Source organism: Olea europaea, chromosome 12 (assembly GCF_002742605.1).
Source record: "Olea europaea var. sylvestris chromosome 12, O_europaea_v1, whole genome shotgun sequence".
NCBI lineage: Eukaryota > Viridiplantae > Streptophyta > Magnoliopsida > Lamiales > Oleaceae > Olea > Olea europaea.
In genome coordinates this window covers 24,755,004-24,780,244 of record NC_036248.1, presented here as the reverse complement: position 1 = coordinate 24,780,244, position 25,241 = coordinate 24,755,004, and the positions used below count along the sequence as shown (strand labels likewise).

Sequence of the window (25,241 nt, the reverse complement as noted above, 5' to 3'; positions counted from 1 at the left end):
AAGGATTAACCAAACCTTGTTGCAGGAATGCCAAAGCACAAAGTATTCCCACCAAAAGTTGAAGAACACGAAGGAGGATGGTCGAATATGAGTGAAGAATCAAGGTTTGATCTTGATTGAGGAATGAATATTGATTTGAGTTTTTCAATGTATATTTTATTGAATCATGGCTCTACTATCTACATATTTCGTCCATATGCACGAAATGGTTTCAAAAAGTGCAAGAAACGCTACAAAAAAATTAAATTAAATTAACATCGTTAAAAAATGACGTCTAACAGTCAAGTTTTTCTCCCTCTATGCGACCGCATAGAAGAAACCTATGCCATCACATAGAGTATCTTCGAATGGGCCTCCAATTTTCTGCATATGCCCATGTGACCACATGGGCATAAATTTTCCTTCCATTTCCTATTTCTTCATCATTCGACATAATGCACTTTATTGTTTCGAATAACAATTCTCAACATAAAATAATCTGTAAACGGTGATGTAAAACAACCATTTTCCTAATCAAAATGATTATTCTAAATAATGATTGCACTGGCTCTATAGAGTTTTTTCACACCTTATTCCCCTCCAAGAAGCAAATTTTATGTTTTAATGCTGTATATGACTAATACGAAAAATAGTGAAAATGAATATTATGAGGTAAAATTCAAGTCTTTCTCAGCACAAATGATATGGGATTTTGGTTTAAGTTGTTTGTGACGAGCCCAAGAGAGTTTTAAGATAACGGGTCATGTGAATTTGAAAAAATGTAGTCTTGGACTAGAGAGTTTTGGGAAGAGATCGATTATGGTGGTGGCAGTTTGCGGTGACGGTGAGTGGCGATGGCTAATGATGGCATTGTATAGATAAAAAAAAATTGGTTTGGGGGTGTGGCGAGGGAGAAGGTGAACTTTAATTTTGATTTAATTATTTTTGTGTAAAATATATAAAATTATCATTTTATGTTTTTTGAAATTATAAAAAAATGTGGTCAAAACTAAATTTTCTGGTCAACTAATGGATATATGGATGAAAACCTTCCATATGTCCTTCCATCGCAAAGGAATGAAACATTAGGATCATGGATGCAATAAATAAAAGATTAAAGTAAAAAATTGCAAAAATTGAAGGATTTGGAACCACAGTGAAATAGCCCTAAAAGATAAGGTTAATGGAATTATCATAATCAATCATGCTATGGGTACATTGTGATGTTCAACGGGGTGTCCAAAATGGACACCTGGCACCTCGGCATTGGTCGAGATGCCTATCACGTCGGGGCCCACCGACACCTCGACCAATACCGAGGTGCCGGACACCCCGTTGGACACCTCGGTGTATCACAAACATTATTTTTATCATAATACCCTCACTCATTACCATAAACAAATGGGAAAATTGCAATGGTAGTACCAAAATTTTTATCTTTATGCATACTTGATCCAAAATTTTACTTTGTGCATTCTTTCAAAAATTTGCAACTGGAGTCCAATCATACGGATTTAGCCCCTATTTGGCCCCCATTTTGTAGAGCTGAAAATGATTGAAATAGTATTTTTTTGAAAAATGAGTAGTTGAAAAAGAAGATTTTTTTTGATTTACGTGCAATATTATTTTATGAAAGATTGTGTGATTAAAAATAGGAGAGATAAAAAGTAATGTAATGTAATAGAAATTAATGGGGTCAAATGAGGTCTTAATCATATTAGGCATTAATTGACCTCAAAAATTGGAAAATTAATAATTTTGACCCAACTAAGTCAAGGCTGAATTGATTGGACTCCAAATTCGAGTTTTTGAAAGAGTTGGTACATTGGGCGCACAAAGTAAAGATTTGGGTCAAATCAGCATAAAATTAAAGGTTTGATACCGAAGATGCAATTTTCCCTAAACAAATTGGAGCCCAAAACCCTAGCAACTTCCACTCGACACTCTTTCCATGAAAACTTCTCTCTAACTATATGTACAAAATCTATATTCATACATTTGAATTTTGCAAAAATGGCGTCAATGGCATTTTTAACGAAATCAAGAAGCATAATCAAAACCCAGAAGTATTGCAAATCAATATCCACCTTCCGATACCTCTTTCAGGAAGCTCAGCTGGCGGAGCAACCACTCCCGCCGCCGCAAGCCACCACTCCTCTGCCACCTAACCCAGCCACTGGCAGCCCATTATACAATGAGAACTGGAGGAACCCATTTCCACCTTCTTCGTCTCCCGCCCTTGTCCCCCTTGGCCTTGGCTTCCTTAACCAGTCCTCCGCTGCGCGTATCCAATCCCTTTCCCAAACGCTTGATTCTCAGAGCCTGATGAATCAGTTTGCTGACTGGATGACTTCGCAGAGGTGGGCTGATATGAAGCAATTGTTTGAATTCTGGATCAGGGCATTGGACAAGAATGGGAAGCCTAATAAGCCGAATGTCGATTTGTATAATCACTATTTGAGGGCCAACTTGATGATTGGGGCATCGGCCGGGGAGCTATTGGACCTTGTGTCGCAAATGGATGATTACGGTATCATGCCTAACACTGCCTCGTTTAACTTGGTCTTAAAAGCTATGCACAAGGCCAATGAAACACTTGCTGCTGAGAAATTGATCGAAAGGTTGGATATTTACATAACTTTTGTACTTCTCCGTAGCGTAAACTTGTTATAGGGTACTATTATGGTTGGAGGTTATAAAGAATTAAAATTGAATTTAGTATGAAGTGTATCACATTGCGAAGATATTTTTGAACAGAATTTAACCGTTCAATTTGTAGGCTGTGCGAATTTCAGTTCTATTTATGGTTTCTAGAATTGATCTGTTCTAAACAAAAAATGAAGTCATTGTTGATCGTGAACTTTTGATGCTTGCAAACTGGATGCTGGCGTATTTGTCCTTACCATATCACAAGCAACCACCATCATTGCACGCACATAAGTTCACTGATGCAGGCATACACGCAAATTCGCAGATCCATACCTTTGTATTCTCATCTGCAAGTAGAGATAGATCCGTTTTCCCTTGCCATCTCCCACCATGCACAATCTCCCCTTTTGTAGTCCGCCACATCTGCAACCATTGTCCCAAAACCCACCATCATCAGTTACGGTATCTATTATTATCAACTCAATCCATCTCCGAGACAACACATACACACAATAAAAATAGAGAGAGAAAAGCTGAAACCTGTTAGGAGACCTCATTTCCTGTTCTGAAATCAAGCTTTATGTTATTAAACCATTGGACTTCTTCAAGAAACAAAATCTACAGCATGGTATTGTTCACAATCAGAGGAGGTTGATGTGGTTCTGAGTTCTGTTGTTTAGATTGTATCAATCAAAAGAAGATGCTGTATATATAGTGGGAAACACTGAGTGATCATTTAATCACGCATGGTGAAAACTTGTTACTTCATGTTTATGGTTGGGAATGAGGAGTAGTGATGGAGTTGATGGCTGTTGTGGGGAAGGGCTGCTTGGTAGTTTAACAACTATTATTCATACATATTACAAACCATTAATATGCCAAATTATGTGGATACTCTTACCCCTAACATCAAGTGGACAAATTCCATTTTAAGGGCAAAATTTGACCTCTAGTGGAAGTTTGAGAATCAATTTGACGCTAAAAATTTGACAGACAACCACAAATGATTTTTTAGCTATTTATGTCTCGTGATATACAATTTCTATTAGCTACTTTATCCATCCTTTGTTTGAGGTGCTACAGTTAACGGAGTAAATAACTTGATACTATGAGTTTGTTAATTGGCATTGCAGAAATCATTGAAGAAATAATATTGCAGAGGTTTATGATTTAAGGATATGATATGGAAGTGAAGTTGGAATTCTTCTGAAAGTAGAAAAAGATCATATAAAGCTGCCGTCATGGTTTTCTGGTTCTAGACAAAGATTATAACTTTTGGTGAACTAATATTATATTAATGTTAAAAGCATTTGATGACCTAGTTACTGAAACTATCTTCCTGAAAATCTCAATGTTAAAGGCATGTTGTGCTTTGCCTATCGCAGAAATGTTCCAGAAATAATTAAAAGCTTATCTGATTTCATGAAAATTGATATTTTAACTCTATATAGTGGAAATCTGCAGCCTCATATTTGGAGAGATGCAAAATGAAATGATCAATCAATATGTTGTGGGAGGATATGAAAGGGATACATAAGAAGAAAACGAATCTAATAATATGATCATTGCATACCCTGATCATAATATCACCATATTGTAGGCAGTGCAATAATACCATACCACTTAAGTCAACTCATCCAAGATTTAAGGAAATCCTTCTTTACTTTAAAGATGCTCAGTGTTGATCAAACAATTACCTCGCCTTACTGCATGACTTGACTGGGAAACATGATATATAGATGTGAAGTTAGAGGTAGACATTAAGTTGACTCTCAGTACCCAATTTATGTGGGTTTTTTAGAGTCTTTGTGTTGAGGATGAGCATGATACCCAACACATTTCTCAATCCTTCTAAATATAAGAATACTTCACATTAGGACCGACCACCTCTTTTTGTCTGTTTGGATTACTAATCTGAATGTATCAGGTTGGTGGTTGGACATGCTGCTCATTGGCCAGCAAGTGTTTGTCTATTTTAATTCCTTTTTGGTTTATAAAATGAATAGTGCACTTAGGATTTGTTTTGAAGCCCCTCTTTAAGTCAAAGTTATGTTCCTTAAGCATAAGATATAATAACTGAAACGAGTGCTGCAGAGAAAGGTTTCTCTCTTCACAAGCCAAAAACTATTGCCTTTGATTTGAAAATTCATTTTTATTCATTTTTCACTGGGAGGTTGTTTCTAGAAATAGAAAAGTATAGCTCTTTTGCTTTGCACATAGGAAATAAATGAAAATTCTAGTAAGCAGCTTAATTTACTATTGCTTTTTTCCTTTGTTAATTTCCTAAACACATACGTTGAAAGCCTTTTGAGCATTTGATTTGCTTTTCTCTTACCATCTTTATTTCTCTTATCAGCTCCTATGAAGTACTAATTCTGTAAACTCAATGACTTGTATACATGTTTAATGTACTAAATTGTCTTTTTTTCATGAAGGGATGAGGTGTGTAGCAAGGCCCTTTCCTTGCTCATTTGATCTCTATAACTGTCCCAATTTTTGTTTATGGGCGTTTTGCTTACATTTCTGAAAGCAATTTATTTAAGCTTACTAATATGATAGATGACTCTTTACTTTGTTGATGTCAGGATGATACAGACGGGAAAAGAATTTAAGGAATCTTTACCTGATGATGAGTCATTTGACTTGGTAATAGGCATGCTGCTTGTAACAAACCAGATTGATGCTGCCCTGAAATATATAGATCTGACCTTAAAGGCAGGTTATATGTTGTCAATGAATTCATTCACGAAGTGCGTCCAAAGCTGTGTTCAGAATGTAAGGCTTGATACGTTGGTGTCGATTATAGAGAGATGCAAGGTACACTGGCTGGCTATTCAATAAAGTACATTATTAATATTTATTGTAACCAACTTTGCTTCTACTGATCTGATCAGAAAATGGATCAAAACAAATCCTTATGTCCACCTTGGGCTGCATGCAATTACATAGCAGATGTTGCGATGCAAGCAGATAACAGTGAATTAACTTATTATGCCCTTGAGTTTATGGCAAAGTGGATTGCTCGGGGGGAGAATGCAAGGCCTCCTGTTCTACTCTCCGTTGATGAAGGGTTAGTTGTCTCTGCCTTAGGCACTGCAGGTAGGACTTATAATTCTAAACTGTTGGATGGTTCATGGGCAATTCTTAAGCGATCACTGCGCCAGAAGAAGGTCCCAAATCCTGAATCATACCTTGGCAAGCTATACGCTCATGCTAGCTTGGGGAACCTGCAGAAGGCTTTTGGTACTCTGCATGAACTTGAGACAGCTTATGGAAATTCTACAGAAGAAGCAACCGAAGATCTGTTCTGTCCATTCACCTCTTTGAATCCTCTAGTTATGGCATGCTCCAAGAAGGGTTTCGAGACGCTGGATTCAGTATGTTTTTCTGCCTTAGATGCTGCTTATATTTTATGCCATGTGCTAAGAAAATCAAATTCTTTAACGTGCTTCTCAGGTGCTTGACAAACACATCCATTTCATTTTCTTGTGGCACTTTTGTTGACAGTTGACAATTGACGAAAAATAGTGACTCAATACTAAACCTTCTCAATTCATTTTTTCCCTCCTTTATCTGAAGCTAACATTGGAAGGAAAATCAGTTACGCATTTTGAAAAATAGAGCTAAAAATGTGAAATAGTTATGTACATGATGCTTCCACATGATTAAGTTATGAGAAGCAATTTTGTTTCCTGTGGGATAGCATTTTATTACTGGCCTTTTGCTATATCCATGGAAAAACTGCGAACTTTCAATGCAGTTGGTGGTGAGGTCTTGCGATTTACTAAACCGTGAAAATCTTCAAAATTTCAAATCATTCTTGGAGGGTTTTTTAATCCATTGTACATTCACACTTTTACTAATATATGTAATATAATTATGTAACTAACTGAGTAAATTGAGGTGCTATAAGCCCAGTCAAAAGAAAGTTTCTTCTCCAATTAGATTTATGGGCATTCCATCTAGAAATGACGACTGAAAATCTATAGGTCTTTACAGGTTCTTGATCCTTGACATTGTCGATGGATAGTATTGGCCACAATTATTTTTCGATAATTCATATGTAGTTACCAATTCATTGAGGCAATGGTCTCGTCTATCTCATCTCTCCAGAGGTAGATTATGCATTTAGATTTAGCAGAAAATAAGGCTTACAGCCTTAACCAGTGCAATATGAAGAAAATATGACTTGAAAAGTTTGAGCATCTAATTGAATAGCATTAAAACATGAGATTTCTTGTATGCCAATTACCATTTCGAAATTTCCTGTGTCACTCGACGTTGATGTCCAGATCTCGATCACCTTTGGAATTCCTTGAGTTGACTTGCTGTTGTCTCTGGCAGTTATTGGTCTTCATATTTTACAACCGAGATAAAACTGTATAATAACGTGCTTATAAAAGTTATTTGGTTGTTGCTTACTGCATTCTTAAAATATTGACAGGTTTATTACCAGCTGGAAAATTTGAGCCGAGCCGATCCTCCTTACAAGTCTGTTGCTGCCCTGAACTGCGTAATTCTTGGTTGTGCAAATATATGGGATGTTGATCGGGCCTATCAGACATTTAGTGCAATTGCTGCTACATTTGGATTAACTCCTAACATCCATTCATACAATGCTCTGATATGTGCCTTTGGGAAGCTTAGCAAGGTAATACTGATGTATAGTGCAATTACTGATGCTTGCATGTCACCCTATTCTGTCTTGTTCTGGAACTCTGCGTATCATTCCCTCTGCCCCGTGAAGGCTATCTCATTTAACTTTTGTTGGACAAACTAATAAATTTTTCTCCTCATTATAATTCAATTGTTATGCTTTCTTAGATTTATTTATATTTTTATTTGATCCCAAAAACTAAATAATCTTGTTTACAGAACTTGTTTATTTAACTTCAGAAATTCGAACCAGAAACACAGTGCATTCCAAAGTAAAAATTTTGACATTCATATCTGTGTTTGATCATTTGGTTGCTTCACAATGCACATGGGTACATTTCTTAAGGAAGAATATCAGTCCAATAATGGTTCTTGATGCTCACTCTTGGTATTAACGACTTTATTTTTCCCAAATTTGGTGAAATGCTGAACCATCATATCCAACGCAATTACTTGGTTTCATTGAAATATTAAATCAATGAAAGACTTATTATATATATTATCTTCTGCAGAGGGATGAAGCTGTGAAAGTATATGAGCACTTCGTGAGCTCAGGCATAAAACCAAACGCAACAACATATTCTCTGCTTGTCAATGCTCATCTAATCCAACGAGATCCTAAAGCTGCTATTTCTGTGATTGATGACATGGTGGGATACTTCCTGTGGTTGATATCTTGCCATTAATTTTTCCTTTTTCTTTTTTCCTTTTCTTTTCCTGCATGCAGTTAATTTCTTTTATTGATATCCAATCCTCTTGAGCAGGTAAGTGCAGGATATGAACCTTCGAAGGAAATCCTAAAAAAGGTCCGAAGGCGATGTATTCGAGAGATGGACTATGAAGCTGATGATCGGGTAGACTCCTTGGCCCGAGACTTCAAAATCCGGATGGGCACAGAGAACCGGAGGGACATGCTTTTTAATCTCGAGTACAGTACAGAGTATGCATGATAGTAAGTTCACAAGCATCAAATCCCACTTGCATCAGCAGATAGCAGTAGATATCCATGTAGCACATTCTTTTAGATTGCTTTTTTTAACCTTCATGTTCTATTCTGAATTTCATAAATTTAGTAAATGTATTTTTCTTTTAGAACAAGGAAATTCGGGAGTTAGTGCATGTCATTAGTATAGGCTTTCTAGTTCTTCTCGTCTTGCAGTGTACTTGTTTGGCATTGATTCGTGCTGCTATATTCTCAGGTACGTGTAACTTCTGTACTACGTTCGCTTCACTGACAGCGTAGTTCGCCTAATATTCTCGAGTTGTCTTCCATTATTATCCTTTGGTGAATCTTGGTCCGCTGTCTGTAAATTATGGATCCCCTGGTTGATTTGAGTTTAGAAGGCATGGTAGCTTCTTTTGCAGCAACTGAGTTGTCCAATCTTTATGTATTCTTTCCAGGCATAAAGGTTTTGTATCGAGATTACACATTCAGGCGTGGAAGAACGAACATAGATTGAAATCATTTAAATCTCAGATATAAGCGTTCTCCAATTATTGCTTATTTCCAAATTGTAATGTGAAGTTTTATTTCGTTATTTATGGTGGCTTTACCATTCTTCTAGTTACATCATCATCATCATCGCCATCACGACCCACCCAACACCTTTTACACAGGTAGGCTCACTTTGGCCTTAAAAAAGGAGTCGGCTCACTTTGGCCTTAAAAAAGGAGTCAAGTCAATAATTAATTTTAACTATACGTTAAGTCGACTTTTATTAAAATTTATTAAAATTTTGATTTTTAGCACAACCTAACAGCGGATTAAGCAATTTAGGAATTAACTGATTACGATGTTATAAACAAAAGGTCATGGCAAGAAAAGCTCTTTATTGTTAGTAATAGAAACTACTTAGTCACCAATGATAAGAAAGGATTCATTTTTTCTCTTAATGAGAAAAGCACGAAAGTGTTTAGGATCAAGACCAGAGAGTTGAAAAGGCAACTCTTCGAATAAGATTAGCAAGAAAAGCCTCTATGTTGATCTAGTCGAAAAACCTACTTAAATTCAATCTTGAAAATACGTCCCTCTTTTATTGTTTACATAAACTAAATGTATTTTGAAATCTTGATAAAGCCTTGGGCTAAACTAGCATGCATTTTAAAGAGTCGACAAGGAAATTGGAATGGAATCGATTGAGTTGAATCTAGATTAAGGGTCCGTCGGCATGCTTCTGAAAATTAAAAAGGAGCTTGATTTTGGATCTGTTTGACTAATTTTATGAAGGGGTTTCTTCTTTTTAGAAGAACTTTTAGAAAAAATTGATCTAATGTGACTTTCTTTATAAGAACTTCTTAAATATGAAATGATTTTAGTTTTCAAATCAAGATTTAAAGAGTTTTTACCAAAATCTCTTCTGCAGAAAATAGAAGGAAAAATCAAGTCAAACATGGGCTCTGTATATAACTTCTTCTGACCCAACAGTTATCCGCTAAGGCCTAACCATGGTAAGAAACCTGAAAGCAGCCCAGCCCATCACTATTTCTGTGAAAATCTCAAATCCCTAGCTTTCAATTTCGAAAAATAGAATCAAATTTCCCAAAAATCATTCCCAATATCAAAATTCTAAATGCCACAAGTTAATTCAAAATCTACGAATTCAAAAACTGAAAATTCGAATAAATTAAAAATGAAGCAAAATGGTAAAGCGAGAAAAAAAGTACTAGACGAAGATGGCCAGGAAGAACAAGATCAAGAACAAGATGGAGTCTCCGTACACTCGCCTTGCAAAATCCCCAATTCTTCTTTCCGAAAGGTATGTTTTGAAAATATATAATGTGTGCATGTATGCATTTCTATTATGTGCTTATATTTCATTTAATTGAGTTTCAGGGGAAATCGGAGGTGGAATTGGAACTGAGGCTATTAGAAGCTCTCGAAATCTATCCTCCGTCCAAATTACGAGGCAAATTTTTGTTATTAATTCTTGTATTTTATCATTTTTAGGTTATTTTGTTTTTAATCCTGCTACAAATATAAATGTAAATATGCACTAGCATGTATGCATATCATTATAGAACTAAACATTTGAAATTTATTGGAGTCGTTCTTGATGTGCGATAAATTTGCAGAAATGTTAATCAGTAATCACGGCTATTAATTTTGTTGGAAACGCAAAATTGTTCGTATAATATGGATTTTTTAATAACTTAAAGTCGATCGCTATTTCCGGAATATTTTTTTGGCTAAGCTTTGGTTTTCAGAAGTTAAAAGGTATTTAAATGTCTAAAATTTCTGTTCCATAAGTTTAAATCAAGAACTAACTGGCCTTGATTTGTAGCTTTTTGCTTTAGAAGAGCTAAAAGTTAGATTATTATTTAAAGATAATTGAAAAACTACATGGAAGTTAGCCTGAATTATTAGATGATTTACTAACTGTAATTGTTTCCCCCTTTGCAGGAATACATAGACACTTTGTGCTTTATGGTTTAACAGAATATTTGCGCAGAAGGTTTGCATGTGTTTTTTCGTTTGTACACTACACTGATTATATTATTTTCTAGAATTTCAAGTGATCCTTCTGAAGATCATTGATTTTATTTCAAAATTTGCATGTATTGTTTTCATACATACTGTTGATGCAGTTTCAATCAGCCATTTAGTGGGGATGATATTCTGAAATTGCTCGATCGTTTCTACGACTTGGAAATGGTGGTAAGTGTTCTTACAGTTAATGTTGCTATTTTTGTCATTGGGTTGGTTCATCAGAATTTACAAGAATTGGATCATAACAAATTGGATTTCGAGTACAAGAGAGTATTCTCATTAAATAGAATGTGAAAGTTATACCTTTTTGAATCATACAAATTAATGGTGTATTTATGTTTCATTTGTTGTGGTTGTTAATGACAAAATTTAAATAAATAAATGTATCTGGTCTAGTAGCTTGACACTTCAGATTACATGGATTAAAATGCTATCACAACAGACAGAGAACCTGGGTTCAAGTCTATTGCCACCCATTTAAATTGTGCGCTTGTTAAGCTTTTCGTAAGAGAATGAAATGTGATTGGGTGTATTGAAGTTTAAATAAATAAGTTTTTCTCCTCTTTTACAGCTTAAACATTTAGACGAGGTGGTGCAACAATACTAGTTAGCAATCCTTGGGATTTCAAATACATGATTAGCTGATAAACTTGAAATGCATTCTCTTAGTAGATATTAGTTGTTAATTGTTATACGAAGAATAAGTGTTTGATTTAGTCCTCATATACAGCTTCACAAGAAATTTACCAAATCGCAGAAATTCAAAACCATCAATTTACAGTGGTTAAATATTTTATACGAGCTCTGCTTGTGTGGTAACCAGTAAGATTACTTTTTAGAATAAATTGTAGCTCAGTCAAGGAACTAGTGCGAGAGAGAGAGAGAGAGAGAGAGAGGGGTCATTACATAAGGGCCGTGTAAATTTTAGAGCTCTTCCGTTCAAGTTCTCTGTCATGTTGTGCTGGTAACTTATTTCAGTATAAAACCCCGATTTTGATAATACAGATTATTCTTTCTTGTCTATAATGTGATGTTGCAGAAACCAGATGATGACGACGCTGAAATCCTGCATCAAGAGGAAGATTTTCGCTTGCCACAAAGTTATTTCATCAGTGAAGATTCTTGAATGAGACTATTCCACGTACAGTTGCTTGTTTATGAAGTTGTTCATATGTCATGCTGGTTTTCTTTTCTTTTTTTTTGGTTCTCTAGTAACTTTTCTTATAATATTACTTGTGTTTGTTTTTATGAGCCGACAAATCCATTTTCTAATAGTGATGACCCTAATTTCCCTACCTCCTTTTATAAATTGAATAGATTATTTGTATAGGATTTGATAATACATGGGTACTTGTTCATTGTTAGGTGGCAATGTTTAGTTTGTTTTTCTTCTTGTTCTTTTGCCAATCTTTTGAAGTAGTAGCATATAGCAATGACCAAATTTTTTGAACTATAGAATATTACAAGAGAGAATGATCTTTGTGAAAGTCGGCGTAATTCGACTTTTTAAATTTTTCTTCATTTTGGTTTGGAATAATTGAAGCTTAATATGAGTTACGAGACAATGCTTACCTACACTTTTATTGCATTATGGAACGTAGTATGTATCTTGAATATTTCATGATAGTGTTTGTATTTGTAAATGAGAATGATAGAAGAAATATTTGAAGTCTCCATGCCCAATGAATTTTATTGAAATCTTTGAGAGTTTCGTACCATCATCCGAACATACCAATTATTTTTAATAATTGCAAATAAAAACGTATTGAGTTCAAAATGAATTAATTTCAACAAATTTCTTGAACTATATAAATTTTACAAAAGATAAAAATCTATCCAAACTCATATTCCCCTTCATTTGTTTCTTGAGCCGAAATATAATTGAAGCTCTACGTGAGAATCATTATCACGATAGCCACACTTTTATTGAATCAAGGAAACGGCTGATCATAGTATCTTGAATATTTTATCAAAACTGAATTTGGGAATTAGAATTGTCATTATCTTTACAATTTTGGTAGGAGGAATAGAAGATAACAATGTTGTGATTTTATCTTTGGCATATGAAGACAAAGAAGAAAGAAGAGTCTAAAATAACCTAATTCGTGTCAACTCGATCAAGGGTCAAGTAATCGAGGTTGAGATATCAAAAGTAGTATTCGTCAGTTCATAGTCAGGTTTGAAACTGATCAACAGTAGTGCAGTTGGGGATTTCTCCCCAAGTCGAAGACGGAAGACATGGGCCCACCTTGACATAGTTATTTTAAGCTAGGATGGTTAAAATCGGTGATCAAAATAGCACGCCAATGCGAGGCAAGGACGCCCATTATTAGATTGTTTTTATTTTTATTTATTTTTTTTTAACAATTCTTTTAAGTTAAAACTTATAATTATTAAATAATTTATAATTATTAAATGATTTTTTTATTGATTAAAAATTTAAAATAATATTAAAATAAGAACGCTTTTCTACGCATTTACCTCACCTAATCTCGCATTGCTCATAGCTTGACATCAACGCATGACCACATATTACGCCTTTTAAAACACTGGTTAAAAGACAAAGAAGTGTTGTGCTCAATCCCATTACCATCTCTATTTATGTGGGCGACATTTTTCTCGTGTCTCTTAATAAAAATGTAACATAAAATACCAACAAAATACATGCTTAGACTAAATGCCCCAGCAAAAGGCATGTCAAGTCGACTTATTCGATCCTTTTATTAAAAACTTAAATTTTTAGATAAGTTCGACTAACTAAAAAACCCGATATTAGCTCCGAGTATCCCGCTGATGCAATTGACAATCACATGTCATTTTCGTTTTCTTATCCTTTGCAAGTCTTGTTGACATAATTGAGAAATACTTATTGCGGGGTCGACAAAATTTACTACGTTTCCAAAATATCTCGCAACAAAGGGATTGAAAAAAGAGAAGCCTATGCCTTTATTCTCCATTCCTCGGAAGCCTACGTCTGTGGTGCAATAATCTTAGCCCAAAGTCTCCTCCGAACCGGTACCAAATGCGACCTAATCCTCCTCGACGGCACCACTCTTACCTGTGCCGGGTGGAAGCTCCGATTCATCAAACAGATACGAAACCCAAAGGCTGAGAGATGCACCAACAACGAATACAATTACAGCAAGTTCCGTCTATGACAGCTCACTGATTACGATAAAATCACATTCATAGATTCAGATATCACTATATTACCCAATTTGGATATCGCATTTAATTTCCCCCAAAATGTGTCAGCCACTGGAAACGATGGATCATTTTGAAACTCGCCCTACTTAACACCTCCATGCATACACACAAACATAATATGTGAACCCAAAAAAGGAATAATTCCATAGTTACAGCGAACTATTTATAGAAATGATACAAATGCTGTGTTGACACTTGACAACCTCTGTATGGTGCAATTCCTGTGTTTGTTGTGTCAAAAACCAATGAAAATCTGTCAAGTGTTTTTCTGTAAAAAAATTATCAATTTTTCTGTACTTGTAGTAAAACTATTGAAAAAATTAGGAGTACGAGCCATGAATTTTCAACATGTGGCCTTTGAACATCATTCACGTGGCTAAAAAAAAAAAAAACATTTTAATCACCAATACAATAAACAATTGTGGAAACCAAAACGAATGAATTTATGAATTGCTACAAACTCCTTTAATAAAGGGTAAAAGAATCTTCTTTTGCTCTTAAACTGGGCTACGTCTTTATGCTGCACACTTTCCTCTAATCTAACAGCTTTCAAAAATCCCTGATTGCATCTTCTTTATGGGATGGGTTCTTTATGTGAAACAAAATGCCAAGCGAATTTCATACGGAGATCTTATCGAGTGACTTGCATCCTGGTGGACATTTTCAACATCAGATTACACTTGACACAAATTAAGGTAATTAGACTAGACACTTTTAATAATGTTGAATTCCTATGACACTTAATAGATTGTTACAACCTTCTTCAGCTCAAGCCGCATGTAAATCCCGACTCATAGGTGATTCAACAAGGCTTCGACATAAAACCATTTTAACCAATATCATGATATGTCGAATCAATGAGAACTTCCATGCATAGACACAAATGTATTCAGGGTGAAGAAAGTATTTTGAAAAAAGCTATCATAAATAGTATGATTTGACTGTCTCAATTTCCATGTCAGCAGTAGGGGTGGGCATGGGTTGGTGAAATCCAAACCCGAAAACCAAAACAGAAAAAAAACCAATCAGACCGAATGCGTTGGGTCGTAATCACGGGTTTAATATTCAGCCCTAGTCAGAAGTAAAGGAATTACCAGAGTTAAAAAGGTTGGATGGTCCTAGGAATGTTGGGAGCTTTCATAAGCAGATAGATGACTTTCTCACGAATTCCTTCTGGCATGCTAGTAGTCGCTGGTCGATACCATTCTGTAGATCAATCACACGGGCTTCCCAGCGGAGCTCTGTAGTCAGAGAACGTGCTTTGTCTATAGGGCCAATCTTATCAGAAATAATGATCCATCCCTGCCACAAGTACGCAAATTTTACAAATATAACTTGAGAGCCGAAACTAGAAATATGCACGTGAGGATCTAAATGAACCCGATAGGTAGCAGCAAAACTTTAGATATAATTATAAATTGTGATGCTTGGACTCTTTGAAATGGCCGGAATACCCATGTCGACACGACATGACACGGGTACGAGTTCTCCACCTGGACATGGCAATTTATACAGGGGTTTATATCCTCCAACTCTTACACAATTTTCGTGAAATCCAAACCCGAAAACCAAAACAGAAAAAATACCAATCAAACCAAATGAGTTGGGTCGTAATCACGGGTTTAATATTCAGCCCTAGTCAGGATCACAGGAATTACCAGACTTAAAAAGATTGGATGTTCCTAGGAATGTTGGGAGCTTTCATAAGCCGATAGATGACTTTCTCACGAATGGCTTCTGGCATACTAGTAGTCGCTGGTCGCTACCATTCTGTAGATCAATCACACAGACTTCCCAGCGGAGCTCTGTAGTCAGAGAATGTGCTTTCTCTATAGGGCCAATCTTATCAGAAATAATGATCCACCCCTGCCACAAGTACACAAATTTTACAAATATAACTTGAGAGCTGAAACTAGAAATATGCACGCAAGGATCTAAATGAACCCGATAGGTAGCAGCAAAACTTTAGATATAATTATAAACTGTGATGCTTGGACTCTTTGAAGTAGCTGGAATACCCGTGTTGACACAACATGACACTGGTACGAGTTCTCAGCCTGGACAAGGCAATTTATACAGGGGTTTATATCCTCCAGCTCTTACACTATTTTCGTGATTTTATTCTCCATTGCTACTAATGTTTTTAGGTTAATCGGGTTGATAAAAAAGACATTAGCAGCGTTAATAAGTTAATAAGGTTGGCAAAAAAGCCATATTAACAAAATTCGGACTCTTTTTAGCCATATCCCCTTATCCTACGTTTTAGTAAATAAAAAATTCAACACTTAACTACGTACCCGTACCCGAGTCTGAGAATCATAAATTATAAACAAATATAACATAGTTCAACGAAGAATTACCTCGGGCCTTAGGATACGATCCATCTCGAAAAGTAAGTTGATCACACTGCATCCCTTTGAAGCAAGTTGTGAGAGTCCCTTGGCATGAAGCATGTCATATGTTCTAGAGTATGTTGGGATAGGTTTACACCTGTGCTCAATTGCTCAAACAACAGGATCAGCACTCCATGAAATTCTAATAGAGTTTATGTCAGTACTTAGTAGACACTCATGGACAAAAATTCAGGGAAAAAAAAACCCAAAACTCAAATCTGAGGATTATGAAATTCTGGGGGAAGGAAAAAAGAAAACAATACTAGCAACCAAATGAATATAATAATTCACTATTTTCAACTGACATAAAGCATCTCATTTCGAAATGCCAAACTTTTAAGTTCAGGTTCCAGTTATGATTTAATACTTATAATATGTTTGGTTGTAGAAAGTGGAGTTCGTGAAGTTTGTTTAAGTCAGACAAAATATATACAATGTCAAAAGGACTCCATTGTAGCATGGCACAATATTCCCTAATAACAATCATTTATTAAACTAATAGGTTTATTCCTTAATAACATCCAAATTGAGCAAATGAAGATGTCAAACAATTCGATTTTTTCATGTAACAGACTTTGCATGGATAGTATTTCAACTCTTGAGCAGATTGTTCTATTAACTGGTACATAACGTCAAAATAAGTCTGCAGTAGGGCCTAAATACAGAACTAAAGGGCCATCTATACATACATTTTTTTCATCATAAATTTTTGATCTAGTAAATTTATAAATGAATCATATATTTAGATACCAGACGAAACAATGAGTGATCAGAATCAATATACTTTTAACGTATTACAAGTCATGCAAAACACCCAGGAAACCTCTATCAATGATGATAGGAAGTGTATTATGTGCACCAAGGGGCACAAAATTCATCATCCACAATGATTTTCTTGCTTCCACAAATGCAGCATTTAAACCTCCATATTGGGCATTCATGTCCATCACGTTGCAAATCATGTTGTATGGAAGCAATGGATCTTCATCACCAGGTCTCTTTGGATGGTCAGAGAAAATCAAGGGGGAAAGCAATGGCCAATAATTTTCTTAAAGCAGACCGCCAAAACTCCAAGTCTTCAAAGATATCTTCAGGATCAACTCCTGCATCCAAGTTGCTTCAATACACTAATAATATCTAAGATGGCGGGTTCTACCATGTTGCATAGATTGAAGCTGAAGACAGAACAATGTAAGTAGCAACAGTTTCATGGTTTTAAATAATATCACCTACCATGAACTTCAAGCTCAGCAGAGATGAGAGAACCAGATGATCTGCTCTGAATTGGAATCCATTGCTCGCTGGTTGTTCTACTTATACAATTCACTAGTGGTAGGTAATATGATTGGACATCCTCTTTTCTACAAAGAGGCGCAGAGTTCTGCTTGCTAAAATTAAGAACCAAAAGCATAGTGAGGGGTTCAGGGAGTAATTGATGAAGTATGATGATAAAAGATAAAAGAGGGGAAAAAAGGAAAACAAAAAGGAAGATGGAAGGAAGGGGGAAAAGAGGCAGGGTGAGGAGGAAAGAGAGATCGAGCATAGCCACTAGTCTCACCTAGATATATGGCACTGAGCATCTGCAGTTTTCTGCCAGATGAGAGTATCTTCTTGCTGAGCCAAAAATTTCCAACATATTTAATTTTTTGGGTGAACTCTTTGGATGGAGCTGACATACTTCCTTGCTTTGAGTATATGGAACTTCCCTCCTTTTTGCTTCTAGGGGAGGTTAAAACAAAATAACCTCCTGGCTTGAGTACTCGGTCAACCTCAATAAGAAACATCCCATCTGATGGATGAAATCATTATCAGTACAATATAAGTACAGGTCCAAAAAATGAGTTTTTCCTAGGTCTGTGAAGAGTGGGCATTTTCCTAGGGTGGAGCATCAGAGCTGAACACATATCAGACCGACATGCCAGGACACAGTCCGACACGTGTCCCAACATGCCTTGAAAATATGCCCTATGTCTTATATAAAACCAGATGGCAAACCCTATTTTGTAAATTTTGGAATCTAAAAATTACGGCATATTTTAATTATTAAAACATTTGTATAAAAGTCAAACTAACGTGAGAAAAATTACAGACTTCATTTAGAGAAAAATTGACTACAAAATTAAGCCAATATAGAAATTATTTATAGATCATTCTGGAAGGTATGAAGATAGTGGCAAAGTCAAGTTTGTATAGTCATCATTTGCCAAGGAATGTATGGTCGAAAAGTAAGTAAAAGTTGAGGGACCTATAGAATGTGTAGTTAAAAATAAAGTCTGACCAACTTATAAGCAATTATAAGCTTTGCCAAATATGAACTAAATTAATTATAACACTGCTTAAAACCTGCTATTCTATTATATTTGGTGAAGAAAACAAAAATCGCAGAGGAAATAAGTAGAAAATGGTGAACTATGAAGTTACCAGAAAAGAAATTCTCTGTAACAGAAATGATATGGAAACTGACAATGAAAATGACAATGACCCTTCTAACCTTTGTTGCATATTTTAATACAGATTATAATAAACCCATGTTACGCAAGCAGGCCAAATATTCAGATGATGTCGTCCCCTTTCAATTTAAATTTCTGTTACAACAGTTGGGTGCCTTCTTCCTTCCCCAGGTTTGTTACTCTCTTATCCCTTCTTTGTGACAAGAAAGAAAGTGCCAATCAATATTATAACCCCTTAGATATGAAATTCTAACTGGCAACCTTGTTTGAGGAATTGCTCAACTGTATACTAAGAGAAAACTAAGTCCTATCTGATTTCTTGTGATGAAAATTGTTGAGTTGTATTCAACTCAATATCCTTTTGTATAGCTATTTTAGGCAACTAGACATAATCACTATCATTTATCAACTCACATCATTTTTAACTACAAACAATCACCAGAGGAATTCCTAAAAGATAAAAGAAAAGTTAATGAAGAATTTGGCTCTAAAAAAATTATCAAAAGGAATTCAATCATCCCCCTTCCCAATGATTATAAAGATTAAGGGAGGTTAATGTGCAAATGTCCTGTTGAGAGGAGCTTGAGTGTCCACATGTATGTGAGTCAGGCCTAAAAGGTTCAAATTATTCCCATGGTGATGCAATATCCAAAAGGAAGCGGGAAGCAAGTCCATTAAATAAATGGGAATGCTTAAAAAATAAAAATAAAAACATCCTAGAACACAATGACAAGAATACCTTTATCATCCCAGATAATGCCACACTGAGCACAGTGGACCATGTCATGTGACAAAGATGGAAATGGGAGTTGTTTTGAGATGAAATTGCCTATGATTGCAGGAAGACCTCTCTCAAGGGCTACCTGTTGACTCATATGACGCCATACAAACGGGCATTAACTTGAGTGAGAGCAAATGGGCAACAAAGCCACCAAACCCACAGCCAATATCTAGAACAGTCCGCACCTGTAGTTGAGCAGCAGAAAAATTTTCAATACAGTAAATAGTTCTGTCATACACAATCTTCCAACCAAAAAGTAGGCGAAAATATATAAGAGTTGTTTGAAGTGTAAAATATATAAAGAAGATCAGAGAACTCTCTACATAATCGCAAACAAGAGACATTTTCTCTACACGGTAAATAACCAGTGAAGTGCACCAAAAAAGCTGTATGAGGCTTAAGTTTTGAGACCAGCCTCATGTGAGCCTTTTATTAAACACCTCTAAGCTTATGCTTTAAGTGCCATTTTCAATGCTTAAGCCTAGAATTACTGAGGCCTACTCCTCAAGATTACGCCTTAGGGTGGCTAAGGATTGCGCTCGTGCAACTTGCCTTTTCTAGGCTGTTTACAATTGCCCTCATTTTTTAAGTTATCTTTTATAGCCTAGAACGTTTTAGGTTTCTTTTTTTGGTTTTCTTTTCTCTACCTTCATACAGATAAGTGGAAAAAGAAATCACCATTGCAAAGAACAGAAGAAGTCAGAAACTAATAGTGACAAGGAGATTAATATGAAAATCAAATATGTTGGTGATTCCCTTAAAGATCTTATTAGTATTAGAAGTCTTCTAGGTTGTTACCTCTTTTAATATTACATTATAGTTTGTCCTGTGATTACTAATTTGAATTTTCATATTTGCTATCAAGTTAAACCCTGGCCCGGTAAAAATGACACATGAATCAGCTAGTGATTTAAATGGGCCAATTCACGTGCCACTAAATAAAAACTCCGGTCTGTGTCAATAAAAATCACCGAACGTTGGGCCCGTTTAATAAAAATTAATTTTTTAAAGAGATTTCCTTCTTCAACTATTACCGTTAATATTTTATTTTTTTTCTTAAAAAGATATCTCCTTAAACTTTAAGAAGGCAGATTTGCCTTCTTTCATGCTATCACAGCCTAAGGCCCTGACAGCAAAAGGCGTATGATAGCCTAGACTGTCAAAAGGAAATTCGAAATTCAGAAAAGGCAGATACGCCTTCGTCTTCTTTTACGAATTTTTATTTAAGAAGGCGTAACTTTTACACCTTTAAAGAAGGCGTACTGTAATACCTTCCTTGTACTGAATTCTTTTATGTCTTTCTTAAAGACAATTGTTCTACACATCCAGGGTTAGAAAAGGCTCCAAAACGGGCAAAACGTTTCGCTCCGCAATTGGACAATTTGAAAAATTTTAAACAAAAAACAATCAACCATTTGTTGCCACCTCAGTCTTTCTCCTTCTTCCCTATTTCTAACCCTGGCTACTGACTTTATTCTCTTACAAAAGGTGTGCTTTTACACCTTTTTTGTACTAGTTTCTTTTACGCCTTCTTTAAAGAAGGAAAGGAGGCGTACTTTTACACCTTCTGTAGGAAGGCGTATCCGTTTTACGCCTTCTTTATAATTTTTGACCGCTTGATAACGTTCATTTTTTACAATATAAATATCATATTTATTTGCACATTGAATTCATTATTCACACAAATATTTACTTATTTTACAGATTTACTTCATAAATTCTTAGAATTCAAACTTCATTTTCTTGTTCTAAAATTTATAGTAAGTTATTACTTACTAGTTACTACTGTATTATGCAATCCCACGATTTTTCTATTGATAATATTTGCTCTCCAATAAATCTAGATGATGATACATCAAAAATTGGATCATCAAGCCCAAAAAAAAAAAAACATTTGTGGCAAATTTTTAGAGTTGATTTAGAAAGACGATTAACAGTTTGCAAAATTTGTTCAAAATGAATATATATTGGGTTTGTGATCAAGGCACCGCACACTGCAATGATATGAAAAATCTCATCTTAAGGAAGCGAAAAAATTTAGATGCTAATCACACTCAAATTACTTCTTTTAAATATCCATGTGGATCAATTATTTTTCTAAGTTTTCTTAATGAGAACTGAAATGTCGAAATTTTTGGCAGTAAGCGAGTTCCCTTCACTTTTGTAGAAGATAAATACTTCGAGGAGATTATGCAAAAGTATATCCAACCTCTTATTGTAACATAAGTAGAAATACTGCTTGTTTCGATATTATGAAATTATTCCATACAATGAATAAAAAAATTAGAAATTGAATTTAATAATTTTAAAGGAATTATTTCTTTTACGTCTAATTGTTGGTCAGGACATAACCATAATGGTTACACTTGTGTCACTGCACATTTTGTCGATAATAATTGGCTATTATTTATGAAAATTATTCCTTTTCGGTGGTCCAAATTTGTGAGATAATTAATTACAAGTTTTCAATGAATTTGACGTTTTACATAAATTACTAAGCATTGGTTTTGATAATACTAAACCTAATTCTGCATGCATATAAATTTTAACTAGAACTCTTCAACCCCATTTGGTGCTAAATTATTTAATGTAAGGTGTGTTGGTCATATACTTAATTTAATTATGCAAGATGATTTGAAACCAATAGCACCACAAATTTCCAAAATAGGAGGGGCCATTAACTATACCACTTCAAATTCTCAACGACAACTAGAATTTAGAAGATGTAGTAAAAATTTGGACCACGAAAAAGAAAACTTCTAGATTCATTCCAAATAGATGGAATTCAATATTTCTTATGCTAAAGTCATGTTTGACCATGCAAATACTATTAATGTCTACGTTAATTCGAAGTATAGTCAATTTCATGTTTGAAGATTTAGATTGGAGAACTGCATTTAAGGTTATGAAAATTTTGAAACTTTCAATAAGGTAACAAAAGTTTGTTCAAGTGTTTATTACACAACAAATTGTTTTATGCTTTTACTATTAGTAGACATTACTAAGCAATTTTCGAGTTATAGGTATGATGAATTTTTTGCTCAAATTGTTTATATGATGGCAGAAAAGTTTCGAAAATATCACGATAACATGCCACTAATTTTCCCAGGCAGCTGTGATTGATTCTCGTGTTAAATTATTGGGAGTTCAATGTGTTATAGAAAATTTTTCAAAAAGTTTTGGAATGTTTTATTAATGAATTGTATAACTCCTATGAGCTCTGCTGCAACTTCTAAATGTAAAGCTTCTTTTTATTCTGAGATAGCTAAGAAACATCATGGGGCATATAATTGTAACACTACCATGAACATTACACCAGCTGAATTAGAAAGATATTATCAATTTGAGTTTAACTTTGGTAAATGAAATGTTAAATTTAGATATCTTAAGATGGTGGAAAACAAACGAAAGTTCGTATCCAATAATATAAAAAATGGCATAAAATCTACTACAGTTCCAATATGAACGGTGGCATCCAAGTTTGCTTGGGTATTGATGAAAGAAAGTCAAGGCTCGAGGAAGACATTTTAGAAGCCCTCATATGTGTGAAAGATTGAATATTAGCAGCTGGAAGGATACAAGATAAAATGAATGACAACATCATTGAAGACTTCAAAAAAACTTGCAAAAGAAGTCGTAGAAGATTAATTTGCAAACATAGAAAATTAAACAACAGAATTATAGTTAACTAGGTGCCAACCTTGTTGAGATGCACTTAAACTATATATACACAAATGATTGATAGTTAAGTATGTGCTAATTATTAATTCAAACCAATAGGATTAAGAATTTATCCATTTGCTGCTTTTATGCTAGCCTAGATATCAACACCTGTACCCTACCAGTATAAGAAGATTTTTAATCCCAGGCCAGCCTATAAATTAGAATTTTTTATAACATATGGCTGTCACGGTAATGTGAAATTTATAGCAAATGCAGATTAATGACAACCTTAATTTAAGTTTGTCACAGTGCCGTGACAGCCTTAATTGAAGAGAAGGTCCAGCTCGATAACCAGCACGGGCCAGTCCTATAACAGGACCAGTCCATTCCAGGTCGTAACCTTGACGGGCTGATTCCATCTTGACACCTCTAGTAGGTCTCAACATTTGAATTATATTTGTTATTCATCAATGAATTGATATAACGTGTTATCAATATTTAGCACAAGACGAGCACCGATGCTCATTTGATCATTCTTCTATATATATAATTTTGAAATATTTCATTCGTATGTCTAAGTGTCACGTCACAAACATGTGGAAACTTACACCTCAACTCACAAGGAAAAATGCCTTGGTACCCAATATGGTGTCTTTAAATATTTCAAATAATGAATTATCAAAAAGAAAAAAAAAATTTCAAATATTGAAGCAAACTTACACCTGCTTGGAGAAAATTGTCACTTCCCAATCCTATCATCTAGGCAATCTGGTGAGGGTAATCTTTGACATCATTGATAATCATCCCATCATCTGAGAGAAGAAATTTGATTTTCTTCCAGCAACATTAACCTAGAGAATTTGCAAGAATAAACAATAAGATGAAAAGATGTGCAAAATTACACCATTTGCCTCACTAAACACATTAAACTATTAGATTTTGTTTAAGTGCGTACATCTTTTGACCTTTTGTCATTCTTGTATTTAAAATAATTTTGTCCAAATTTCCCACTTAGTAAAGATTGCTAACTTGGATCGATAAGAATTACCTTTCTGTCATGCTGCCAGATGAAAGGAATTGGTCTCCGCTTAGCTTCACGTTTCCGCTCCATATAACATCCCTACCAATTGGCCAGGTCACTGGAATCTTATAAACTTTAGGGGAAAGAACTAAGCAATGCTGTTGATCTTTTGATACCTTTCAATGTCGATCAAACTCCTCTCCATCTTTAAAACCAGCTAGCAAATTTGCAGATACGTTATAGCAAGGCACATAATTTTCTCTTTCCTTGCCACAAAGATCAAAGTCACTAACGCGATTAGCTCCCATACTCCTCAACTCCAAATAATCGCTCACTGCCCTTCTGTAGTTCATACAAATGTCCGGTCTAACAGAAGCATTGACAGAATCATATACACTGGAAGAAGAAGATCCCAGTAATGCAATGAGAACTAAGACACTAACTAGACAGAAAAGTAGCCAGTTGAGTGGCGGTCTAGGGCTGATAAAAAAGGTGTAGTATATCGAACCAAGAGCTTCTCACGTCCAACCTCTGCAGTTCTCTTTAACTACTATGAAAAAAACCACTCTTTATGACTCAACGTTAATCTCGAAATTCTCCAAAATGGTAACCTATAATCAGATACAAAATATTATATATTATTGGATCACCCCTGTGAATGATCTTTACTGGCATTGGGAAGCCCACGTGTAATAAGCAATCAGCAAACCATACCATGAAATCACATAATTAAGCCACCAAAGATCCAGAATTTACCACAGAATTGTATAATTTACTACCATAACAACCAAACTCAGATGACGAAAAGCCCTTCTTCAAATATGTAATAACTGCTGCTCTCCTACTAAAAAGCATCAAAATTTTCGCGCCCCAATCAATTCCCCTTATGAAACGATAAAAGTAACCGCGCAGATCAAATCACCTGCAGCACGACATCATAAATGAACAAAAGAAA

At 35.1% G+C, this 25,241-nt stretch overlaps 2 protein-coding genes and 1 pseudogene across 2 annotated transcripts; 2 read left to right on the top strand and 1 right to left on the bottom strand.

Moving 5' to 3' along the window:
• Positions 1–1,907: 1,907 nt before the first annotated feature.
• Positions 1,908–8,788, top strand: LOC111406164 (pentatricopeptide repeat-containing protein At1g26460, mitochondrial). Its single transcript, XM_023035403.1, has 7 exons — positions 1,908–2,600; positions 5,214–5,445; positions 5,523–6,005; positions 7,073–7,279; positions 7,797–7,934; positions 8,049–8,236; positions 8,484–8,788. The coding sequence occupies exons 1-6, from the start codon at positions 1,993–1,995 to the stop codon at positions 8,232–8,234; spliced, it is 1,854 nt and encodes a 617-aa protein (XP_022891171.1). The 5' UTR covers positions 1,908–1,992; the 3' UTR covers positions 8,235–8,236; positions 8,484–8,788.
• Positions 8,789–9,753: 965 nt separating this feature from the next.
• On the top strand, positions 9,754–12,258 carry LOC111406165. The gene is made up of 5 exons (XM_023035404.1): positions 9,754–10,040; positions 10,118–10,190; positions 10,685–10,736; positions 10,870–10,939; positions 11,811–12,258. The coding sequence occupies exons 1-5, from the start codon at positions 9,855–9,857 to the stop codon at positions 11,895–11,897; spliced, it is 468 nt and encodes a 155-aa protein (XP_022891172.1). The 5' UTR covers positions 9,754–9,854; the 3' UTR covers positions 11,898–12,258.
• Positions 12,259–14,289: 2,031 nt separating this feature from the next.
• LOC111406821 overlaps positions 14,290–25,241 on the bottom strand; it is a 17,932-nt pseudogene continuing 6,980 nt past the window's right edge.

Coding starts and splice junctions, on each gene's coding strand:
- LOC111406164 (XM_023035403.1), top strand. CDS start 1,993: ATGGCGTCAATGGCATTTTTAACGAAATCAAGAAGCATAATCAAAACC. Junction 2,601..5,213: donor GCTGAGAAATTGATCGAAAG/GTTGGATATTTA, acceptor TGTTGATGTCAG/GATGATACAGACGGGAAAAG. Junction 7,935..8,048: donor TTTCTGTGATTGATGACATG/GTGGGATACTTC, acceptor CCTCTTGAGCAG/GTAAGTGCAGGATATGAACC.
- LOC111406165 (XM_023035404.1), top strand. CDS start 9,855: ATGCCACAAGTTAATTCAAAATCTACGAATTCAAAAACTGAAAATTCG. Junction 10,041..10,117: donor CCAATTCTTCTTTCCGAAAG/GTATGTTTTGAA, acceptor ATTGAGTTTCAG/GGGAAATCGGAGGTGGAATT. Junction 10,940..11,810: donor TCTACGACTTGGAAATGGTG/GTAAGTGTTCTT, acceptor GTGATGTTGCAG/AAACCAGATGATGACGACGC.